Source organism: Dromiciops gliroides, chromosome 1 (genome assembly GCF_019393635.1).
Source record: "Dromiciops gliroides isolate mDroGli1 chromosome 1, mDroGli1.pri, whole genome shotgun sequence".
Classification (NCBI taxonomy): Eukaryota; Metazoa; Chordata; class Mammalia; order Microbiotheria; family Microbiotheriidae; genus Dromiciops; species Dromiciops gliroides.
Window position 1 is genome coordinate 304,596,574 of NC_057861.1, and position 22,275 is coordinate 304,618,848.

Sequence of the window (22,275 nt, forward strand, 5' to 3'; positions counted from 1 at the left end):
TCTTTCCCTCCATTTGCATAGAAAGAGTTAACTGCAATTTCTATTTTTTAAATTGTGTGCATGGATATAAATATATACACAGGGATGTGCTGGTATATGTTCAACAATCAGCTTTCTGAGGGGAAAAAATATATACACTTAGAAGTTTAACCTGAATGACTAACATTTTCTCCCTACTTTAAGTCTTCTGAACATACTTCAGTTTGCCTGTGATTTTCTAAAATGGTGAAGTACTCCATATGTGACTTAACTAGAACAGAATGTAGCAGAACTCTTACCTAGCTTTTTCTAAATGCCATCTTGTTTTTCATGTAGCCTGGGATGGCATTAGCTTCCTTGGTGGTCACATCACACTGTTCACTCATACTGCATTTGTCTTCATAAGAAAACCTAAACCTCCTCCACCCTATGTTTAAGTTGATTTTTTTTCTTTTTTTTTTCTTTTTTATGGGGGGAGGGGGGAGGTTGCCAGGCAATGAGGGTTAAGTGACTTGCCCAGGGTCACACAGCTAGTAAGTGTCAAGTGTCTGAGGCCAGATTTCAACTCAGGTCCTCCTGAATCCAGGGCTGGTGATTTATCACTATGCTACCTAGCTGCCCCTAAGTTGATTTTTTGAACACAAGTTTTGTTTTTTTTAATTTTAAAATTTTAATAAAATTCATCTTAATTTGGCCCATCATTCTAGCCAATCAAAATATTTTTGCATCATGGAATTAGTTGAAAACTAGTAACCTACTAAAGAGGAATTTCATCCCTACACAATATCAAATCTATTTCATTATGCTTTGATGTTTTTGTTTTTAAAGGGGCTTAGGGGGGAACTTACTAAAAACAAAGTAATTTATAAGGAATAGCAGGAGGCAGCTAGGTGGCTCAGTGGGTAAATCACTGGATCTGGAGTCAGGAAAACCTGAGTTCAAATCTGTACTTAGACACTTACTAGCTATGTGGCCTTTGGTATGTCATTTAACCTTTTTGCCTTAATCCAATGTAGAAGGAAATGGCAAGCCACTCCAGTATGTTGCCAAGAAAACTCCAAGAACGGTATTGTCCACAGGGTTGCTAAGAATTGAATACAACTGAACAACAAAAAAGAAATAGCATCTTCAACAAAAATTCATTAGCACTCATATAGAATGAGTTATTCTTTCCTGTGGACAAACAAAACTATACAACATGAACCAAAATTCTTACCAAAATAAATATCTGAACTTTAAAATGACTAAAATCAGTTACTACTGAGTTATCAGATTTGAATACCAATAAACAAAGATGCACCTGATAATTTGGCCACCAGAGGGAGCTCCAACTCCCTGATACATAACACAAAGGAAGATCTCATGCTATTTCATAGAGATAAAAGGCAATTTTTAGTTTTCCCCTTCTAGAACTTTATCAAGGTGGGAGTTATATGAAGAGTAAGGAATTTCTTTTTTTTTTTTAATATGGGTCTGTGGTGATTTCAATGGAGGGAAAAAATAAGATTATTGCTATTTGAAAGACCCAAAGTGGGAGGATCAGGTCTGGTGCTAGAGGACCCAGGATACAGGCTCACAAACCTATTTACGGTCACATAAAGTAAGACAAAAGAAAATAAGGTAACATCAGACTAAGTTAATAAACATTTTGGGAGATAAAATCTTTAATTGATCATATGCTCTGGGTAGTTTTTAATATTATCACAATTCTAAATTTACTTAAGTCTAATTCAATGCTCCAGCTTTCTTCTAACAAATGAACATAGCACACTTTCAGATGAGATAGGGCATGTCCAGGGTGGTATGGCCATAGACCATAGCACACTTTCTTTTTTTTTTCTTTTTTCTTTTTTAAGTGAGGCAATTGGGGTTAAGTGACTTGCCCAGGGTCACACGGCTAGTAAGTATTAAGTGTCTGAGGCCGGATTTGAACTCAGGTACTCCTGACTTCAGGGCCGGTACTCTATCCACCATAGCACACTTTCATAGGATAATATTCGAGGATCAAAAGATCATAGGTCTGAAGTTGAAAGGGACCTCAGAGGCCATCTAATCCAACTCCCTCTTTCACAAATGAGGGTACCAAAGTCAGTCAGACAATAAACATTTAACAAGCACCTACTGTGTGCATTGATCATCACTTAGAATAAAAAAAAAGAAAGATAAAAGGACAGTCTGCTCTCAAGAAGATCACAGTCTAATAGAGGAGACAACATGTAAACAACTTATCTACAAACACATTATACACAGAATACATTAGAAATAACCAACAGAGGGAAGATGCTAGCAATAAAAGGGGGATGTGGAAAGCCTTCTTGTAGAAGGTGGGATTTTGACTGGGACTTGAAGGAAACCAGGAATCAGAGATGAGGAGAGAGAACACTCCAGGAATGGGGGACCACCAGTGAAAATACCTGGAGTCTGGGGGGCAGCTAGGTGGCGCAGTGGATAAAGCACCGGCCCTGAATTCAGGAGGACCTGAGTTCAAATCGGCCCTCAGACATTTGAACTAGCTGTGTGACCCTGGGCAAGTCACTTTACCCCAATTGCCTCACCAAAAAAAAAAAAAAAAAAAGAAAATACTTGGAGTCAGAAGATGGGAGTATCTTATGCAGAGAATAATGAGACCAGAGTCACTGGATCACAGAGGTCATGTAGGGGAGGGGGAGGCATAATGATATAACAAGACTGGAAAGGTTTAGTAAGATTCAAAGGTCATACAAGTAGTAAAATTCAAAAGTTAAATTTGAACCCAGATCTTAGTCTAGGAGCTATATTCTTTCCTCTGTTCTATATTAGTATCCTCCTCTAAGGAGGAATTAATTTTTTTTTCAAATAACAAAACTGATTTTGAACATTTCATAAGCCATGAACCAATCTCTCCATTAAAGTCTTCTTCTGATTATTCATCACTGCCTTGGAAGTAATTCTGTATTCTCTAACACTATGTCCACAAGCAAAATCTCTGGCAGATGGTACCAAGCCTTCAAGCATGGGCCCAGTGACAGACTACTATCGTTGGGCCTGCCTAGGTAATCACCAGAAGGTTGTCTGAGGATAGAACCTGCTTGACTCCAGATCTTGGTGAAACAGTCTAAGGAACAGATCAGTAAAATCTGCAATACTCACCTTGATAGGAAATAGCCTACAATGACGAAATAAATCATTGACCTTTTGAAGTATTCAGGTACTGAAGTAGACTGACTGAGCATCAGTAAAATTGAGGGGCAGTCAAAGCGATAACATAGGCATCAATATTCAACCTCTACTCTCATTAGTTCAGACTAGGGGGAAAATGAGTATTCATTTCAACACTTTCTATAGCTTTCTGCTATGAATATGAGTCCTACAGAACAATAATACTAACAAGGACCTTAAATAACCATGACTTCTTTATAGAGGAAGTAAATTAACTCACCTATGTCACCAAGAGACAAAAATGCAAACAACCTTTGAGGCACATTTATTACCCATTCTGACATCCTCCATATGCTAGAAGGAAAACATTAGCACATCATCATTTATGGGTAAGGTGTGTTTTATATCCCTAGTGTTGATGTTACACAATAGGAGTGTGAATTCTTTCTGCAGCTTTAATGAGTGTTTAAAACCATACATACTTTATTACAAAAACATTTCTTGCTATAGTGCAATAAATTTAAAGGGAGAGGAAGATTTATTAAAAGAAAAACAAACCACCACATTTTAAAGTGGAATACACTACAGCATCTTAAATTATAAGTGTTTTCTCTATTCATACATACCAATTTAAAATTTTTTATAGTGATTAATCAACCTTTCCACACAATTATTATTTTCCAACAATACAACAATGTTTTGTCAATTATATTCAACTTGCAGGCTTGGAAGTTAGTATTGTATGAATGACACTGCACATGTGTCGTTTTAGGTACATAACACCAAACAGATGAAAAGAGGATGGAATTCCAAAGAAGCTACAGTCCCCAGATGGGCAGATCTAATGGTTACAACAGCTCTGTAGAACCAGACCTTAATGGCTGACTGCTCAAGGTCAACACAAATGGTAATCCTACCTCTAAACTTCTCTATTGTTCATGGGTCATTCTCCAAATGTTATTCACCAAGGAATTGTGTGTGTGTGTGTGTGTGTGTGTGTGTGTGTGTGTGTGTGTGTGTGTTTTAAAAACCCACTCCCTCTCAACCCTATACTCCCACACCAGCCCCTAGATCCCAGAAAGGAATATGGAGACAGTGTTTGCAGTAGATTTTTAAGTCTATGGAGTTTTGTTTACCAAAAGGTTAAAAATGCAGTCTATCTATTGAGAAAGTGCAAAACAATAATATTCTTTTTTTTAATTATTTTTTTTTAACAATAGTATTCTCAATAGGAAATCCTTTTTTTCAAAGGCTCTGGATTAATTCATTTTTGACAATCTCACTTTTATAAAGAACTGAATTTCATCTCTAACAATAATAGTGCCATTATATTAATAGACTTGGACCCAGTTTCTACCTTGCACAATCTGATTCAAGTCACTTCACAGCTCTACTACTAAGGATGTGTAAATCTTGGACTATGATTTCAAGGCTCCTGAAGGTCATAACATCACTTCTAATTGGCAAAGGCACCTAACACTTAAAACTGATGTTTACTGCCCTTCTCTATCCCCACCTTGTCCCTCCTCTGGAACTCCCTAAATAGATGAAGTCACAAACCCATTTTTTTCTTAAAAAGAGACTTTAAAAAACACCCTTCACTGTTGTAGCTCTTAGAAAGCCAGCTATGAGACAAAGGGAGAAAAGGGGGGAGGGGATGAGGCAGGGCCTAGAAAGAGAAAAATAAAATGGGTTGGGGGTGGGGAAAGGAGAATAACACCACAAAAACATGTGCTGAAACACACTTCCTCAGTGGTAGACTATAGATAAAGAATGTCGTTCCGGTTTTTTGCTCATTGCTTTTCTTCTCCAGGAGAGAAAATTCTATAGGGATAGTGGGGAAAAAAATCTATCCAAAAATGAGCGTGTAAAAAACAAAAGGCATGGACAGCTTTTTGGTTTGTTTTTTAAAGAATGGACCCAAAATAGACACATAGAATGAGCTAAGACAGAGGCCAAAAAGGGGGTGGGGGCGGGAGTGGTAGAATTGAGTGTGTGTGTGAAAGGGAGGGGGAAAGAGCAAGGAAAGAGAGGAAAAGTGTTGAAGTCACTGCTGGACAAAAGAGAATGGAGGGAGACACATTATAGCCCAGAGCTATCTTAGTCTGAAACCTCAAGGAGCTATTAAAGAAAGGGGTTTGCCCTGTGCTTTAATCCACACTATATACTGTGCTATACATAGTACAGTAATGTTCTACACTACATGACTCCAGCCTGCCAAGTTTTTCAAGTTCTTTTCCTGCCTTATTATTCTCTCTCCCTATCCATCCGTCCCCCATCAGGCAGTCAACTATCATCATCAGTCTGAGCTGCTGGCAGTGTGCAGGCATCTAGAAACAAGTACCTTGTATTCTATCAATCCAAATACAGACCACGCTTTCCCCAAATATCTGACTTACATCAAACCTGAAGGCAGCCTATAATCAAGTTCTTACTGCTATAGATACAGCTTAAGCCTCCCCACCAGCAGCAAAAGTGGTAGCAATTGCTTCCCTATGGATGACATGCCCAAAGGCTGGAAGATACTCACACCCAGACCCAGATCTGGGACTTTGCCCACAGGGCATCAACATTTAGAGGACACTGTCAAATGTGAGGAAAAAAAAAAAAAACAACAACAAAGCTGGGCATTTGGTTTTTGCTGTTGTTCAGTTGTTTCAGTCGCATGACCCCCGTTTGTGGTTTTCATGGTAAAAATACTGGAGTGGTTTGCCATTTCCCTCTCCAGCTCATTTTACATATAAGGAAACTGAGGCAAACAGGGTTAAGTGATTTATCCAGGGTCAAGCAGCTAGGAAGTGTCTGAGGCCAGGAACCAAAGAAGATGAGTCTTCCTGATTCCAGGCCCCTCTATCCACTGCACCACCTTGCTGCCCCTGGTTTAACAGTAGTTAAAACAGGAATTTCCTGGATGGGCATGCTCCTTTCCCCTGTATTGGTGTCAATACATCCAGTGTTCCCAGGCAGGGTTTCTCTTGTTACAAAAACTTGTGTGCTGGGGTAACTCTATCTCTCCCCCAAATTTTCCGGATGAATTTGTCTTATTTCTTGCTCTAGACAAGGAATTTCTAGTTCTAGATCTATCGATGATGGAAATCCCTGCTGCTGACATAAAGCAAGATAAAATAGGTCTTGCTTTCCTTGATCCCACTGACTCCTTGTATCACCATTTGCTCTTTATCTGTTAGAGATATATACCTCACTGCTAAACTTTTTACTCCTTCTCTTACATACCAAAGATTTGGAAACAGCTACTCATGATAAATGATGGGAAAGCATCTCTTGGAATTCCCACTTACCAAAAGGTTTGTTTTGTTTTATTTTGTTTTTTAAACCAAAAGGTTTTAACATGATACTTCAGGACTGGCTCACAGAGGCTCTGTGTCACAGAGAAGAAAAACTGGTGGTGTAAGGCAGCAGGGGTAGAAAAGCCCATGTGATAGTGATGTCTCTGAGCTTTGTACGTTATTAAATAGGGGAATAGAGGAGAGAAGAGACAAGTAAAAGCAACCCATTTCTGTGAGTCCCCTCATCTATCCTGAAAAGTCAAATTTTTCACATTTGTATATCTAAATATCCACTCCTTAGAGGTATGGGGGGGGGGTGTTCTTTATAATTTCTACTTTTCCAGGAACAAGTATTTTTTAAAAAATGTCCCACTGTCCCTATCTCCCAATGAGAACATTTTAACTACTTAGTTGAGGAAAATAAATTTCCATATTAGTTACATGGGAAAATTTGTATTTCAATGTAGAGTTTCATCACTTCTTTTTCTCTGCCTGGAGGTGAATAGGGTATTTTATTTCCATTCTTTTGAACTCACAGTTTATCATCCTGTTAACCAGAATGCTAAAGACTTTCAAAATTGGTTTAATCTATAATGTTATCATGTAAATTGTTATCATAGTTTTACTCACTTTGCAGAGAAAAATTCAGAGATCTTCCCAGGTCCTTCTGAAATTGTCCATTTTGTCATTTGGTATCGCACAATAATAATCCACTTCATTCATTTTACCACAATTTGTTCAGCCATTATTTAAGGCTATCCTCTTAGTATCCAACTTTGGGTTACCAGGAAATAAAATAATAGGGTTTCTAGAGTACTTTAAGGTTTGCAAAGCAGTCTTCATACATTATCTCATTTGTTCTTCACCAACAACTGTGTCATATTCCCATTTTACAGATGATAAAAACTCAGGCTGAGGGAGGTTAAGTGACCTGCTCAGAGGCAAACAGTTAGCAAATGATTAAAGCAGGATTTGAACACAGGTTTTCCTGGCTTTAAATCTAGTACTTTATGTATTACACCACTGAAATAGCTGTCTCAACAAAAGGAGCTGATATAAATATTTTTGTACATATAGAACCTTTTCCTCTTTCTTTGGGCTATAGATCTAGTAGTGGTATGGCTGGGCCAAAGGATCTGCACAGCTTGGTCATTTGGTGACCATACTTCCAAACCATTTTGCAGAATAGCTGGTTCCCTCTAATTTGTGGTGTTGCCCTAAGGACTGAGTGTATTATTTACTAATTTTTATAATTAAAAAAATTGGTTTCCTCCCGAATAGCTCAATGTCTTTTATATAACTTTGTGTAGTGATTTTTCAGTGGGAGCAATAGCTTCTATTCTGCTATGGGCTACGAGATCATATTTATTACAACTATGTCTAAAATAAGAGTAAATGGGCTCTAAGCAGTTCTCTTATTAGTTAAGTGCATGGGTTTTGAATGTCACAAAGATCAAGTACTATTTTTGCTTGCTCAGAGGTCTTTCTTAGGTCTGAAAACTTGAAGAAGCCAAGATATCATACAGGGCTGTCCTCTCATTTTACAAATGAAGAGATGAAGATTCCACAATAGTTGAAACTTTATCAAAGCAACTCGGTTACTTGCTTACTTTCATGTGGCTGAGATTAATGAATGACCTCCAGAGAAGTGAACATTACTTACAACATACTAGACTGTTGGGGGGGGGGAGGGGGAATAGTGGTGGGAAGATGAAAAATTCAAAATAATATAGAGGATACAGATATTCTCTGCCCTAGAAGAATCTACAACCCAACTAGAGAGACAGAACAGATAGATACAGAAACTCCCTAAGGTTTTAGTTTAGTAAAAGGTACAATGAATCAAGAGACACAAGCTGAACCAAACCTTTTTTCCAAACAAGTTTCTTTAAGTCAATATCTGAAGCTCTTGCTTTCAGCAGTATAAATAAATGGGTCCTTGAGGCCAAATGATCTCTATGGTGCCTTTCAACTTTAAATCCTCTGATCCTATAAATGAGAAAATCCTGGCAAATAGTCTAAATACCTTGGGGGAAATGTAATACCATTCAAGGTGTTTTTAGAAGAAATGTGTTGATTTTTGTGAAGGTAAGAATTCAGCCTCTTTCTTCTTCATCTGATCTAAGAAGACCACAGGCAGAGCTGGAAGAGATCATCTGATCCAACCTTTTCACTTTATTTATAAGGAAATTGAATATCAGGAAAGTTAAATGACTTGTCCAAGGTCACATTGGAAGTAGAATCATGCAAAAAATTAGAACTCGAGCCCCTAAGTTTTTCAGGGTAAAGAAATTTCTAAAACCTCAAATGTGTCCCATTGGGCAAATTCACTTTTGAAATAACATCAGCATTTTGCATACACTTCTGTCCAAGTTTTGAATAACATTATCTTATGCTGAAAATATAGAAGGTCAAGGTTGTTAACCAGGTCTAAACAAAAAAGACAAAAATATTCTCAAACATTCACTAGCTGAGTGACCTTAGGCAAGTCACTTAACCACCTAAGACTTCAGTATCATCACCTGTAAAACAAGAATTGTCAGACTCTAAGATTCTTTCCATCTCTAAATCAATGATCCCATGAGCCTATGCATTAAAAAAGAGAAACTTTCAAAGAGGCATCTACAACTATGTCATTCTTTTATTGTATTATTGTCTGTCTTTTTTCTTTTCCCCAGTTAAAACATTCTCTCCACTAAAAATAAAAAGTAGAAATCTTCAGGAAAGTAGAGTATTTGAGCAATTATTTGAATAGTGTGGGCCTCTTCATTACAATCCCTCAGTATTAAAGGGGAAAAAACAGTTTTGTTAATTATGCAAAACGAGGTGCAAAGAAGATCAATGATTTAAACACATTTAAACACCTAAAGATAGAGATGGGGCTTCAACTCAGGTCTCCTGATCTTCATCCTCTATTCTATAATACACATTATTTCCTTACCATGACTTGCACACAGGTCCTTAGCAGTCCACACCCTACGGTTTTCTACTATAAAAACTTCTTGCCTAAGGGAAAAGCTGGCTTAGTTTCAAGGTCTCTTTTGTTACTAAAGTCTGGTTTCAATTGCTCACATGATGTCTGATGGGCAAGTCAAAGGCATTAACTTTATCTCCTTGCATACCTATAAACTCACTGCCAGCCTACCAGCCTGGTTTATTATCCCATTTCACAACACATCCTGGATGTAGTCACTCCCAAGTGCCATTCTGTCCTAGTCTCAGCTTCCCATCCCTCTTCCCGTGATCCCTGGAAGGCCAACGCCCAGATTTAACACTTTAAGGCCATCTGCCCATATGCTATACTGTAGCATAGCAACTTGGTAACAAATTGTCTATAACAGATTATCAATGCACTGAAGCTTTCTCCACTTACCATGAAGCCAAATCCCAAAGCTAATTTCCATGAGATATGTTCCTGATCTTGAATTCTTATATCCTCCTCCTATCTACCTCCCTTACAGCACAATAGTATTCCATCAAAATCATTTAACACAAATTGTTTAGCCATTCCCCAATTGATGGGCATTCCCTCAATTTCCAATTCTTTGCCGCCACAAAAAGAGCTGCTATAAATATTTTTGTACATGTGGGAGCTTTTCTATGATCTCCTTGGAATACAGATCTAATAGTCATATTAGTGGATTAAAGGGGATGCACAGTTTTATTGTGCTTTGGGCATAGTCCCAAATTGTTCTCCAAAAATGGCTGGATCAGTTCACAACTCCACCAACAGGGTATTAGTGTCCCAATTCCTGCCTACCTGCCTGGTTCCCACCCCTCCACAAAAGTTTCTTATGATTCTTTCTTTTTTGGGGGGGGGGGGTGGAGCAATGAGGGTTAAGTGACTTGCCCAGGGTCACACAACTAGTAATCTAATGATTCTTAATATGAGTCAAAACAAGAGAAAATGGGGAGTAGGCATGAGGAGAGGTGAATGAATTTCCCTGAAAGAATTTGTATATGCCATTATGTGTAATGTAACATACAGAAGCATTCTACAATTAGATAGGACAATTTATCCATTTTTTCTTATTTTATGGGACAGATATAATCCATTGAGACAGGATATGACACAACTGATAGAAAACTGATCTTGCAGTCAGAAAGACCTGGGTTCAAGTCCTGTCTCTGAAACATATTGACTTTCTAATCATGGAAGTCACTTAGTCTTACTCAATATTCCAGGGTTGCCAATCTGCATCAATGGAGGGCGATTCAATATAGGAAATTCTCCATATTTAATGGAATTACAAATTTGGACTGTCACCACCAAATGTTACATTACAATTAACCGCACAATATACTTGTGCCAAGTGAATCCAATTTACTTTGGGTTTTCATGACAAGATCAGCGATATAGATAGATATATAGGTACACACACACAGAAGGAAATAACATACACCTTCTCCCGAAGTGAAAAAAGATATAATTTTTTTGTTTTGGTTTGGTTTGGTTTTTGGTAGGGCAATGAGGGTCACACAGCTAGTAAGTGTCAAGTGTCTGAATCCGGATTTGAACTCAGGTCCTCCTGAATCCAGGGCCGGAGCTCCATCCACTGCGCCACCTAGCTGCCCCAGTTCCCATTTTTTTCAACTATTATCCTTATGCAGATGATTCTCAGATTTATTTTTTCAGCTTTAGCCTCTCTCCAGACCTCCAATTCCACATCTCCAACTGCCTTTTGGGTGTTTCATACTGGACATTTCATAGACACCTTCAACATGTCAAAAACTGAACTTGTTATTGTTCCTCCCCAAATTTTCCCCTCTTGCTGACTTCCCTATTACTGTAGAAGGTATCACCAACCTACCAGTCAAAATCAATGTACCTTCTTCAGTCGCCTCCTCATTCAGCCTTTCCCATACTCTATATCCAAACAGTTGCTAAGTCCTATGGTTTCTTTTTTTTTCCCCTCCCCACCTTTTTTTGGTATAGATTAATTGACATGTTGTTTGTCAGGGCCAATAAATCTTTTCTTCTCTTTCTTTTTCTTTCTTTCTTTTTTTTCTGGGGCAATGAGGGTTAAGTGACTTGCCCAGGGTCACACAACTAGTAAGTGTCAAGTGTCTGAGGCTGGATTTGAACTCAGGTCCTCCTGAATCCAGGACCAGGGCTATATCCACTGTGTCACCTAGCCACCCTAGGGCCAATAAATCTTGATTGTCTGTGATGCTTTTTATGTTTAGTGTCTAAAGTTTCTATGATTCCTTCTTATTATGTAAACAAGGATACGGTTTTGCTTTTTAGAATTCTGTAACTCGGGTCATCCTTCCTCACTTTGAGAAGCAAAAATGAATCAATATCACTGGATATAGAAAATATACATTCATAGACATATTTAAACATAGGCATATTAAGAAGTAAATATGGTTTATCTGGTCAGTCACAGAGTACAGGGAGAAGAGCAGTATGAAATGAAGCTGAAATGATCTGTTGGGAACAGGTTGTGAACAGCTTTAAAAGCCAGAGGAGTTTTATTTTATCTTAGATGATAATGATGGTGATGATAATGAAGATGATGGTGAAAATAGCAAGCACAGAGGTTTGAGGTTTGCAAAGTACTTTGCAAATATTCTCTCATTTGAGCCTCACAACAACCCTGGGAGGCAGGTGCTATTATTATCCCCATTTTACATATAAGGAACCTGAAACAAACATCACATAAGTGATTTGCCTAGAAACACACAGCTAGTGTCTGAGGTAGGATTTGAAATCAGGTATTCCTGATGCCTTGTTCAATACACAGCTGAATGAGTAGGGGAGCTAAATGATCAGATCTGTCCTTAAAGAAAATGACATTGGCAGCAGTGTGTAGGGTACTGGGGAAATGGGGTGTCCAACAAATATGATAAATAGAACTTCAGGTCTGTAGCTTGGGGGAGAGACTAGTTGGATGTATAGATTTGGAAATCATGGAGCCATAGGAGTAAGTGAGGTGACCAAGGAAAAGAAAAGAGGAAAGATGTGATCAAATCACTATTTCAGGAAGATTAATATGGCAAAATTTCATTTAATAGAACTTCAAAGACTCTTCATTCAAGAACCTTTAATGTATGCCCATTTCCTCTATCAAGTCAAATTCAAAGCTTTCCTGACTAGTCAAGGCCTTCTACAGTAATCTGAGCAAGTTAATATAATCTTGCTGGTTAAATTAGATTAACTTCTCCATCTCTTCACCTAAAATATTTTTCTCTGAAATAGATCATCCCTATGGTTTCCTCAAAGCTTTTAAAAAAGCAAAATTCTGTGTTCTTTGAAATCTGATTAGAAACCTAATGCAAATCAGACCAAACTTTTTCTACTGTTGGTTTAGTTCATTTAATCTACTAGATGAAAAGATGTATACTCATTATGCAGCTCTATTAAATAAAAAGCAGATGAACATTACAAGTCATACTCCCTACCCCTCCCTCAAAATTCTTTTAGGAAAACTTCTAGCAAAATAAACTAAAATAACAGTATCTCCAAACAAATTTAACTCTTCAACTAACTTCAAAGATTTCTAACATCAAACATAATGTTCTTTTTTCCCCCATAATGGCAACATTCTCACATTTATAAAAAATAGTACATACAACAGCTATATTCTTGTTGGCATCTCCGCCATCCAGAAGAAGCCAGATCCCCAAACACAAAGACTGCTAAAGGCCACAGCTGCAGAAAAGTCAAGCTGCCCTTCACCACATTGCAAACTGTGGGACTCTTCAGAGCCATTTTGCACGTAGCACCAAAATATACCTTCCCTGACCACCACCCCCTTGTTTCTTCTCTTGACTTTGTTTTTCTTTGCTTTTTGCATGATTAAAAGTGGCACATACCTTGCTCCAAAGATGTCTTTCTTTGCAAGATCAATTCCAGAAACGACTTTCACTCTGAGAATACGTGATTCTCCCTGTTTGGGGGGGGGGGGGAGAGAAGAGAAACAATGTCTTAACTTTAGATAGAACCTAATGCAAAAAAATGACCTTCATTGAAGAGGTAACCCAGCCCATCACACCACCATGCATGAATGCAAATCATTGACCCAGGGGTGACTGCTGTGAGAAATTGACAACTGAGGGATTCTTCACCTGAAACAAGCAACAACATTCTAATTCCAGAAAGTCTATCATTCTAATAACCATCAGTATTATGCATAAATTTAACTCAAACTGCCCCATTAATAACAGAGAAATAAAGCTGTTCTAATACATATTTGCTCAGTTTAAGCTCTAGGGTTTTTTTTATTTAATATATTTCATTCTCCCCCAATTGTATGTCAAAACAATTTTTAAACTTTTTTCCCCTAGTTTTGAATTCCAAATTCTAGCCCTCCTTTTATTTTCCCTTCCCCTTTCCCTGAGACAGTAAACAGTCAGATAGAGGTTATGCATGTACAATCATGTAAAACATTTCCATATTAGTCATTTTTGTAGAAGAAGACTCAAATAAAAGAAAAAGAATGAAAGTGAAAAATAGCATAAAGCCCCATTTATTAAACAATCCTTCCCCTATGAAAGTCCCATTCTCATGTGTGAATAGCCCAGGTTACAGGAGTCTGAGCAAGCATATTATCTCCTTGAAAACTTTTTCAACAATGGATCTACTTTGCCAGAAGAACTGAAAAAGCCATAAGGTACCCCATCAAAGATGCCATCATCATCCCCAAGAAGACTCTATCTCCATCTCCATAATCTCTAGACCATCACATCCCCAGGAATCATCAATTAATCAAGTCCATGTAAAACCCCTGGATTCAGTCAGGACACCAGAATAACAAGCTGAATAGGAATGAGACATCACATTAAAACCAATGGCAAAAAAGGGAAAATACTAAGTCTTTATTTACTCTCTTTAAAAATATTACTTCTATTATAATATTTATAGAGTGAAAAATGAATTGGGGATAGTATAACGAATGAATCTAAGTAATATCAATAGATCATAGATATAGAATCATAAGGGATCTCAAAGACTATATATAAGTAAAACTTCCTTATTTTTCTTTCTTTCTTTCTTTCTTTTTTTTTTGGGGGGGGGGGGAGACAGGGAAATGAGGATTAAGTGACTTCCCCAAGGTCACACAGCTAGTAAGTGTCAAATGTCTGGGGCTGGATTTGAACTCAGGTCTTCCTGAATCCAAGGCTGGTGCTTTATCCACTGTGCCACTTAGCTGCCCCTTCCTTCTTTTTTCATGTGAAAACAGATGACTAGGGTAAGTGAAGTGACTTGTAAAAGCTAACAGAGATATGGAGAGTGTCAGAGACAAGATGTGAACTCAAATATATTTTTATATAAACTCCTGGTCTCTTTCATCGAAATGAAAGCTTAGTGGTAGTAGGGGTTGCTTTATTCTTTTTACTTGTCTCCCTAGCACCTAGCATAGTACCCAGTACATAGTAGGTGCTTAATCAATACTTGATTGATTGAATGATGCTCTGACTCCAGAACCTTGCTCTTTCCATTATACACCATCAAAGAGGTACACGACTAGTAAAGGAGATGGGCTGGTCATGTAGCAAGAGAAAGAGAAATCACAAATGTTATACTGGGACCCATATGGCATATCAGCTGGATCTCCCATGAAGCTATTACAGGAGGACATGAACAAGAGTCAATAAGATAAGGGATACGTGAGCTCCCACCAGTTTGTAGTACTATCCCCAACATAATAAATTACTTTATATTATGATATGGTATGATATACTTTGTATTTACTTATCTAACTATACATTGAATAGCTCCAGTAGAAAATCAGCTATCTTTTAAAACATAATTAAATTGGGGCAGCTAGATGGAACAGTGGATAAAGCACTGGCCCTGGATTCAGGAGTACCTGAGTTCAAATCTGGCCTCAGACACTTGACACTTGCTAGCTGTGTGACCCTGGGCAAGTCACTTAACCCCCACTGGCCCACAAAAAAACAAAAACAAAAAACCATAATTAAATTGATTGTTTATTTTTAACACATATGCTTTTTCAATTTTGAGTTCTAAATTTTCTTCCTCCAGTCCCTCCACCAACCATCAAAATAGGCAAACAATGTATCAATTATACATGTGAAATCATGCAAAACATTTCCATATTAGCCAACTTGCAAAAAAGGCAAGAAAAATAAAATAAAATACATTATGCTTCAATCTGCATTCACACTCCATCACTTTCCTCTCTGGAAATGTTAAGCATTTTTGTCATGATTCTTTTGGAATTGTCTTGGATCATTTTATAGATCAGAGGAGGTAAGTCTTCACAGTTGATCATTATTATAATATTGCAGTTACTATGTACAATGTTCTCCTGGTTCTGCTTATTTCACTTTGGATTAGTTCATATAATTCTTTCCTGGTTTTTCTGAAACCACTTTGCTCAGTATTTCTTATGAAGCAATAGTATTCCATCACAATCATATACCACAACTTATTCAGCCAGTCCCCAAATGATGGGCATCCCCTCAATTTCTAAGTCTTTGCCACCACAAAAAGCACTGTTATAAATATTTTTACACATATATGTCCTTTTCCTTTGATTTCTTTGGAATAAAAACCTAGTAGTGATACTGCTAGGTCAAAAAATATGCAATTTTAGAGCCCTTTGGGCATAGTTCCAAATTGTTCTTCAAAATAGTTGGACCAGTTCACAATTTCACCAACAGTGCATTAGAGTCCCATTTTTTCCACATTCCTCCAGAATTTGTCATTTTCCTTTTCTATCATGTTAGCCAATCTGATAGATGTGAGGTAGTATCTCGGTTATTTAAATTTGCATTTCTCTAATAAATAATGATTTAGAGAATTTTTTCACATGACTATAGATACCTTTGATTTTTTCTTCTAAAAACTACCTATTCACATCCTTTGACCATTTATCATTTGAGGAATGTCATATTTATAAATTTGACTCAATTCCCTATATACTTGAGAAATGAGGCCTTTATCAGAAAAACACTGTAAAATCCCTACCCACCTCCAGTTTCCTGGTTTCCCTCTAATACTGGCTGCATTGGTTTTGTTTGTGCAAAAAAAAATTATTTAATGCAATCAAAATTATACATTTTACTTCCAATGATATTCTCTAACTCTTGTTTGTTTATAAATTCTTCCATCATCCATAGATCTGACAGGTGAAATTTTCCATTATCCCCTAATTTCCTTATGATAGCACCCTTTATGTTTAAACCAAGTACTCATTTTCACCTTATCTTGGTATGCAGTGTGAGACGTTGATATATATAGCTAGCTTCTGCCAAACTGCTTTCTAGTTTTCCCTGGAGTCAAATAGTGAGTTCTTGCGCCCTAAGGCTTGGATCTTTGTGTTTACCATAAAATAGATTACTAGGGGGTATTTACTACTATGTGCCATACACCTAACCGGATCCACTACTCTATTTCTTTTTTTTTTTTTTTAAGTGAGGCAATTGGGGTTAAGTGACTTGCCCAGGGTCACACAGTTAGTAAGTGTTAAGTGTCTGAGGCTGGATTTGAACTCAGGTCCTCCTGACTCCAGGGCCGGTGCTCTATCCACTGTGCCACTTAGCTGCCCCCACTACTCTATTTCTTAGCCAGTACCAGATTGTTTTGAAGATTGTTGTTTTATAATATAGTTTGAAATCTGGTATGGCTAGATTGCCTTCCTTCACTTTTTGTTTCATTGATTCTCTTGATATTCTTGACCTCTTGTTCTTCCAAATAAATTTTGTTGTTGTTTTTCCCCCCTAGCAAAATAAAATATATCTTTGGTAGCTTAGTTTGTATGGCACTGAATATGCGAATTAATTTAGGTATGCACTCTTTCAAGTATGGCACTGAATATGCGAATTAATTTAGGTATGCACTGTTTCATTTTCATCTTAGTATTCCCAACACCTAGCCCAGTGTTTGGCATGTAGTTGGCATTTGATATGTTAAATTGAATTGAATACAAATCTTCACATAGAGCCTCACAATAGCCTTCTTAACATCCTCCTGATGCTCTGATCATAGTCTGGAACTGGCGCGATGGAGTCAGGACCAGTGTCTTCTAATCCCTTACTTTATTTCTGGTTTGATTTTGTGCAAGTGTTTTCTGGTGCAAGATTTGGAGTAGTAGGTTATTCTTTAAGCAGCTGAAAGGAAAGGGGAGATGGGTAGCCATCCCTCCATGAAGAAGATACTAAATATAATTTCTACACACACTGTGGACTTGGAGTCTACACAAAACCATACTGGTCTTATCTTGATTTCCTGAAAGTAAGGAGTCTAAAGAAAGCTAAGGAATGCCGGGCATACAGTAAGGAAGCACATGACAAGATGTGTGACTATCTTAATATTTTATCAGATACAGACCCAAGCTGAATATCTGTACTTTCTGAAGCATTTTATTACTTTCATAAAATCATTGCATGACATTTGGGTCCCTAGTTATGACTTCAGAAGAACTAAATATTTAACTGAGGTGGCTCAGGTGAGGAAAACATTTCTCACTCAAGGGTCACATTTTATGTATTGGCTTATTCAAGGGTAGAAAACGCTGATTTGGTCTATTTGTAGGTTCTCATGCTTCTCAGCCCACTTTGTTTTATTCCTAATTCTACATCAAAAACTTAAGAACAGGGGGCAGCTAGGTGGTGCAGTGGATAGAGCACCGGCCCTGGAGTCAGGAGGACCTGAGTTCAAATCCGACCTCAGACACTTAATACTTACTAGCTGTGTGACCCTGGGCAAGTCACTTAACCCCAATTGCCTCACTAAAAATAAATAAATAGATAAATAAATGAATGAAGGAATGAATGAAGGAACAAACAAACAAATAAATAAAAACTTAAGAACAGGGGGGCAGCTAGGTGGTGCAGTGGATAGAGCACCGGCCCTGGAGTCAGGAGGACCTGAGTTCAAATCCAACCTCAGACACTTAATACTTACTAGCTGTGTGACCCTGGGCATGTCACTTAAACCCAATTGCCTCACAAACAAACAAAAACCTTAAGAACAAATGACACTAAAGTACAGAAAGTCTCCAACTTACAAGCAGACTATTATTATATTGCAAAACTTTCATTTTTATTGGTTCTTTGGACCCCAGAACATTTTCCTATATAAATACAATACTTAAACACAGTTGTAAACTTATTTTAAAATCATTTAAATTATTTTAAAATAAAATAAATACAATGATTAGTCCCAGAACCAAAATTAGTCCCCAAATACTTATAATTACTCATTCCAATCCAGCCCCCTAAAATCAAATCATTCCACAGTGTAGGAGAAATAATGCCTCTTGTGAAAGATGCATTCAAGTCCTTTCACTTCCCTGTGCCACAGTTTTCTTATTTGTAAAGTAGGGATTTAAAAAAAATAATTGAGAAGGTTCCTCATAGCTCTCAAGTACTGTTTATAATGTCTTTTTGTTTTTTTGGTGGGGCAATGAGGGTTAAGTGACTTGCCCAAGGTCACACAGCTAGTAAGTATCAAGTGTCTGAGGCTGGATTGGAACTCAAGTCCTCCTGAATCCAGAGCCGGTGCTTTATCCACTGCACCACCTAGCTGCCCCCTCAAGTACTGTTTCTAATTCAGAACTCTAGACACCCATAATATGGCTCTCGATTTTTGCTCCTTCTCCTACTCTTATGACTCCCCTGCTAGAAAAGAATCAACTACTCTTCATACCATCACTACCAGCAGGAAAAGAAGATGGGAGATTATACTGAGAGAAAGACCCTTTCTTACCCTCACCTTAAGATGGTGCTGAGTAAGTCATTCCTGGGAATGGGTGTTTGCAAGCTAGGAAGTGTCACTGTGTGAGCCATTTCCCAACTGCATACACACATTTTACTCTTCATATTCTAAAGTCTATGTTTATATTACTCGCTACAACCTACAAAATATTTGCACAGTGCCAAGAAAACAGTAAGGTCTCAATAAATACTTCTTGACTTTAACTAAAGAGGCAATATTGTGTAGACCAGTGAATCACCTATGTGGCATATGCCTTCCTTCTGTTTGTCCTCAATGCCTTTGAATTTTCAGGTTCTTTCCAGTCACCTCTTTACCACCCCCCTGTTTTTCATCGCCTCCTTCCTTCTACCACTCACAACTGATACTATAGTCATTCCATGATACCCATCTATGCCCACTTCTCATCCTCTCTTAGTCACTGCTTCCTCTGTACTTCACCCTTCCCTTGACTGGCCCTCTTACTTGCCTGGTGTATTGTTTCCCTCCTAATTCATCTAACCCTCACCTCCCTTTGCGCTCTCTCTCTCTCTGATCATTCTATCTATATAATGTACCATTTCCAACTAGATTTATGACCTGAAGACTCATCTTTTTTCTCTCAGTCTCTTCAGCCTTGCCCTCAGCCCTGTGACTACTAATGCTTTTGCTTTCCACCTCTCTTCACTTGGAAGGAAAACAAGCATTTATTAATTCCAATGTACCAGGCACTGTGCTAAGCACTTTACAAATATCTCGTTGGACCCTCACAGCAACTCTGGAAAATAGGTGCTATTATCCCCTTTTTATAGTTGAGGAAAATGAAGTAAACCGAGGTCACATGACTTGCCCAGGGTCACACAGCTAGTAAATGTTTCAGGCCAAATTTGAACTTGGGTCATCCTAATTCCAGGTCCAGCTGCTTCCTCCCTCCCTCCCTCCCTCCCTCTTCCCCTCTCCCTCTCACCCCATCTCTTGCTCCCCTCCTTTCCCACTATCCCTACTTTTCCTCTGTTGTCTGTCATTATGTCTTCAGCTCAACTTTAAGCCTCGCCCCACCACATTCACTGTGAGTTCAGCCACAGAGAATCACAGGTCCCTGCTGTGTATTTTCCAGAAATACAGAATTAAGATACCATACATTGATTTTAATAACAGCAACAAATGCTCCATAATACTTTGGCTAATTTTCCACTTTATGAGTCAACCACTACCCTGGAGTTCAACAATTCAACAAACATTGATTTAAAGCACACTGATGATATGATAAACAGAACAGAGCTTCTGTTCTCAACAAGCTTACCATCTACTACTGGGAAAGAGACATACAAATAATTATAATACAAACATATGTATCATGAGGAAGAGTGTAGGAAAGACCAATAATATGGTGACTCAGAGTAATTCATTCTTTCCCCTTATATTCTGACTTTGGTGAAATAACCTAACACTATTAGGATCTGAGGGAAGCCAGGATAGGGCCTGAAGTCAGAAAAGCTGGGTTCAAATTCTACCTTTTACATTCCTTAGATATGTGACCATAGGCAAATCTTTTAAACTCTATACATCTCCTGAAACTCCCTAGGAACTATTTACTCGTCATTGACCTGTTTCAAATTCCACTAGCAGAGGCCACTTTTGCAGGCCTCCCTACCTGACAGTGGGGGGGGGGGGGGCAGGGAATCACATACTTCTATTATTAGCCCCCATCCCAAAAGTATGAAAAAGAATTATGATGAAAATTACTTAACTAAGGCGCCCTTGAGGCTTTTAACAGTATAATATCTGTGGCTTTCTATGCCCATGATCTACTGTCCCCATTATCCTGTATTTTTGTTCTACCTATAAGTAGAAATGGTTCTTGACAAACACAAGACAGACAAGCCCAACTTAAGATATAAATAGTGCAGAACATTGTCAATATTTAAAGACCTTCCCAACCTCACTTCAATCTATCTTATCAGCTGTACAACATCTTGCTTCCCTTTTATGACACCGGTGGGGAGGGAGTTGAGAAAAGGAGGGGCTGCTCACACTACTTCAATGACCAGAAAGCAACCATCACAATGCATCTAATATGACGGAGGACCACTCTCCCATTGTGGCTTCCAGATGCCCCAGGAACTGCCATCTGCCCCTGCCTCCTAAGGATTATGCCACCTTTCTATTTAGCGTGTAGCTGAACTCTCCTCTATGAGTTGTTTCCCTCAGTTGGAATGTGATCTTTTTGAAAGCAGGGATTATTTGTTGTCCCAATGCCCAATAATGCTAGGTAGAGTCAGCACTTAATAACTTCCCCCCAATCCATCTGTTCCACAATTCTCATTGTACTAGGTCTCCCTAGACCACCCTAAAAAAGGAGCAGGCAGAGACAGAAGAAAGGAAAGAGAATGGAATTCTAAAGAAGACTCCTAGATTTCTCAGGAGGCATTTTAAAAAGGGCAGTAGATGTTGGTGTCTTTATAAAACTCCTGATTCTTTTCCTATTGTGAATATTCATGAGCCTACTACTGCAATGCCTGAAATATATTCTCTACTTTCCTCCTAAATCTCAATTGTATGATATCTTAGTATAGTGTATAGTTGGGTTTTTTTCAGTGTATTCCTTTTTATGTGTATTTTTTTTCTTTCCACAAGAGTAAACAACCTTTAAGGGTACAGTTTATACTTGCCCCAAGGTGGCAGGTCTAGGATGCTTATTACATCTTACTGCCCTTCATGACACTGGTGGAAGGGAAGTTGAGAAAAGGAGGAGCTGCTCATACTGTTTCTTTTTCTTTTTGTGTGTGTGTGTTTGTTGGGCAATGAGTGTTAAGTGACTTGCCCAGGGTCACACAGCTAGTGTTAAGTGTCTGAGGAGGGATTTGAACTCGGGTCCTCCTGATTCCAGGGTCGGTGCTCTATCCACTGCCCCACCTAGCTGCCCCACCTATGTGACTTTATAGAAAATCACTCAAACCCTTCTGAGCCTCAGTTTCCTCAGCTATAAAATAAGAAGCCTCTGAGGTCCTTTCCAGTTCTAAATCTATGATACTGTGATTTTTATATTCAAAGTATCCCCTTATCTTTATGTCTGTAGCAATGTTTATCGATGTTATGTTTATAAAAAAGAACTGTACCAGAAAAGGAACAATCCTTCAACCAACAATTGTTTATTGAATGCCTTCATCTTTATTGATCAAAGCATTATACCACAAGCTAAGA

General features: G+C 38.1%; 1 protein-coding gene across 1 annotated transcript in view; it reads right to left on the reverse strand.

The window, feature by feature from the left end:
- Positions 1–22,275, reverse strand: part of NEDD4L (NEDD4 like E3 ubiquitin protein ligase) — a 478,713-nt gene that overhangs the window by 315,615 nt on the left and 140,823 nt on the right. The window contains exon 2 of the mRNA XM_043980385.1: positions 13,224–13,297. Coding sequence (XP_043836320.1) covers positions 13,224–13,297 — 74 coding nt within the window. The remainder of the gene's footprint in view (positions 1–13,223; positions 13,298–22,275) is intronic.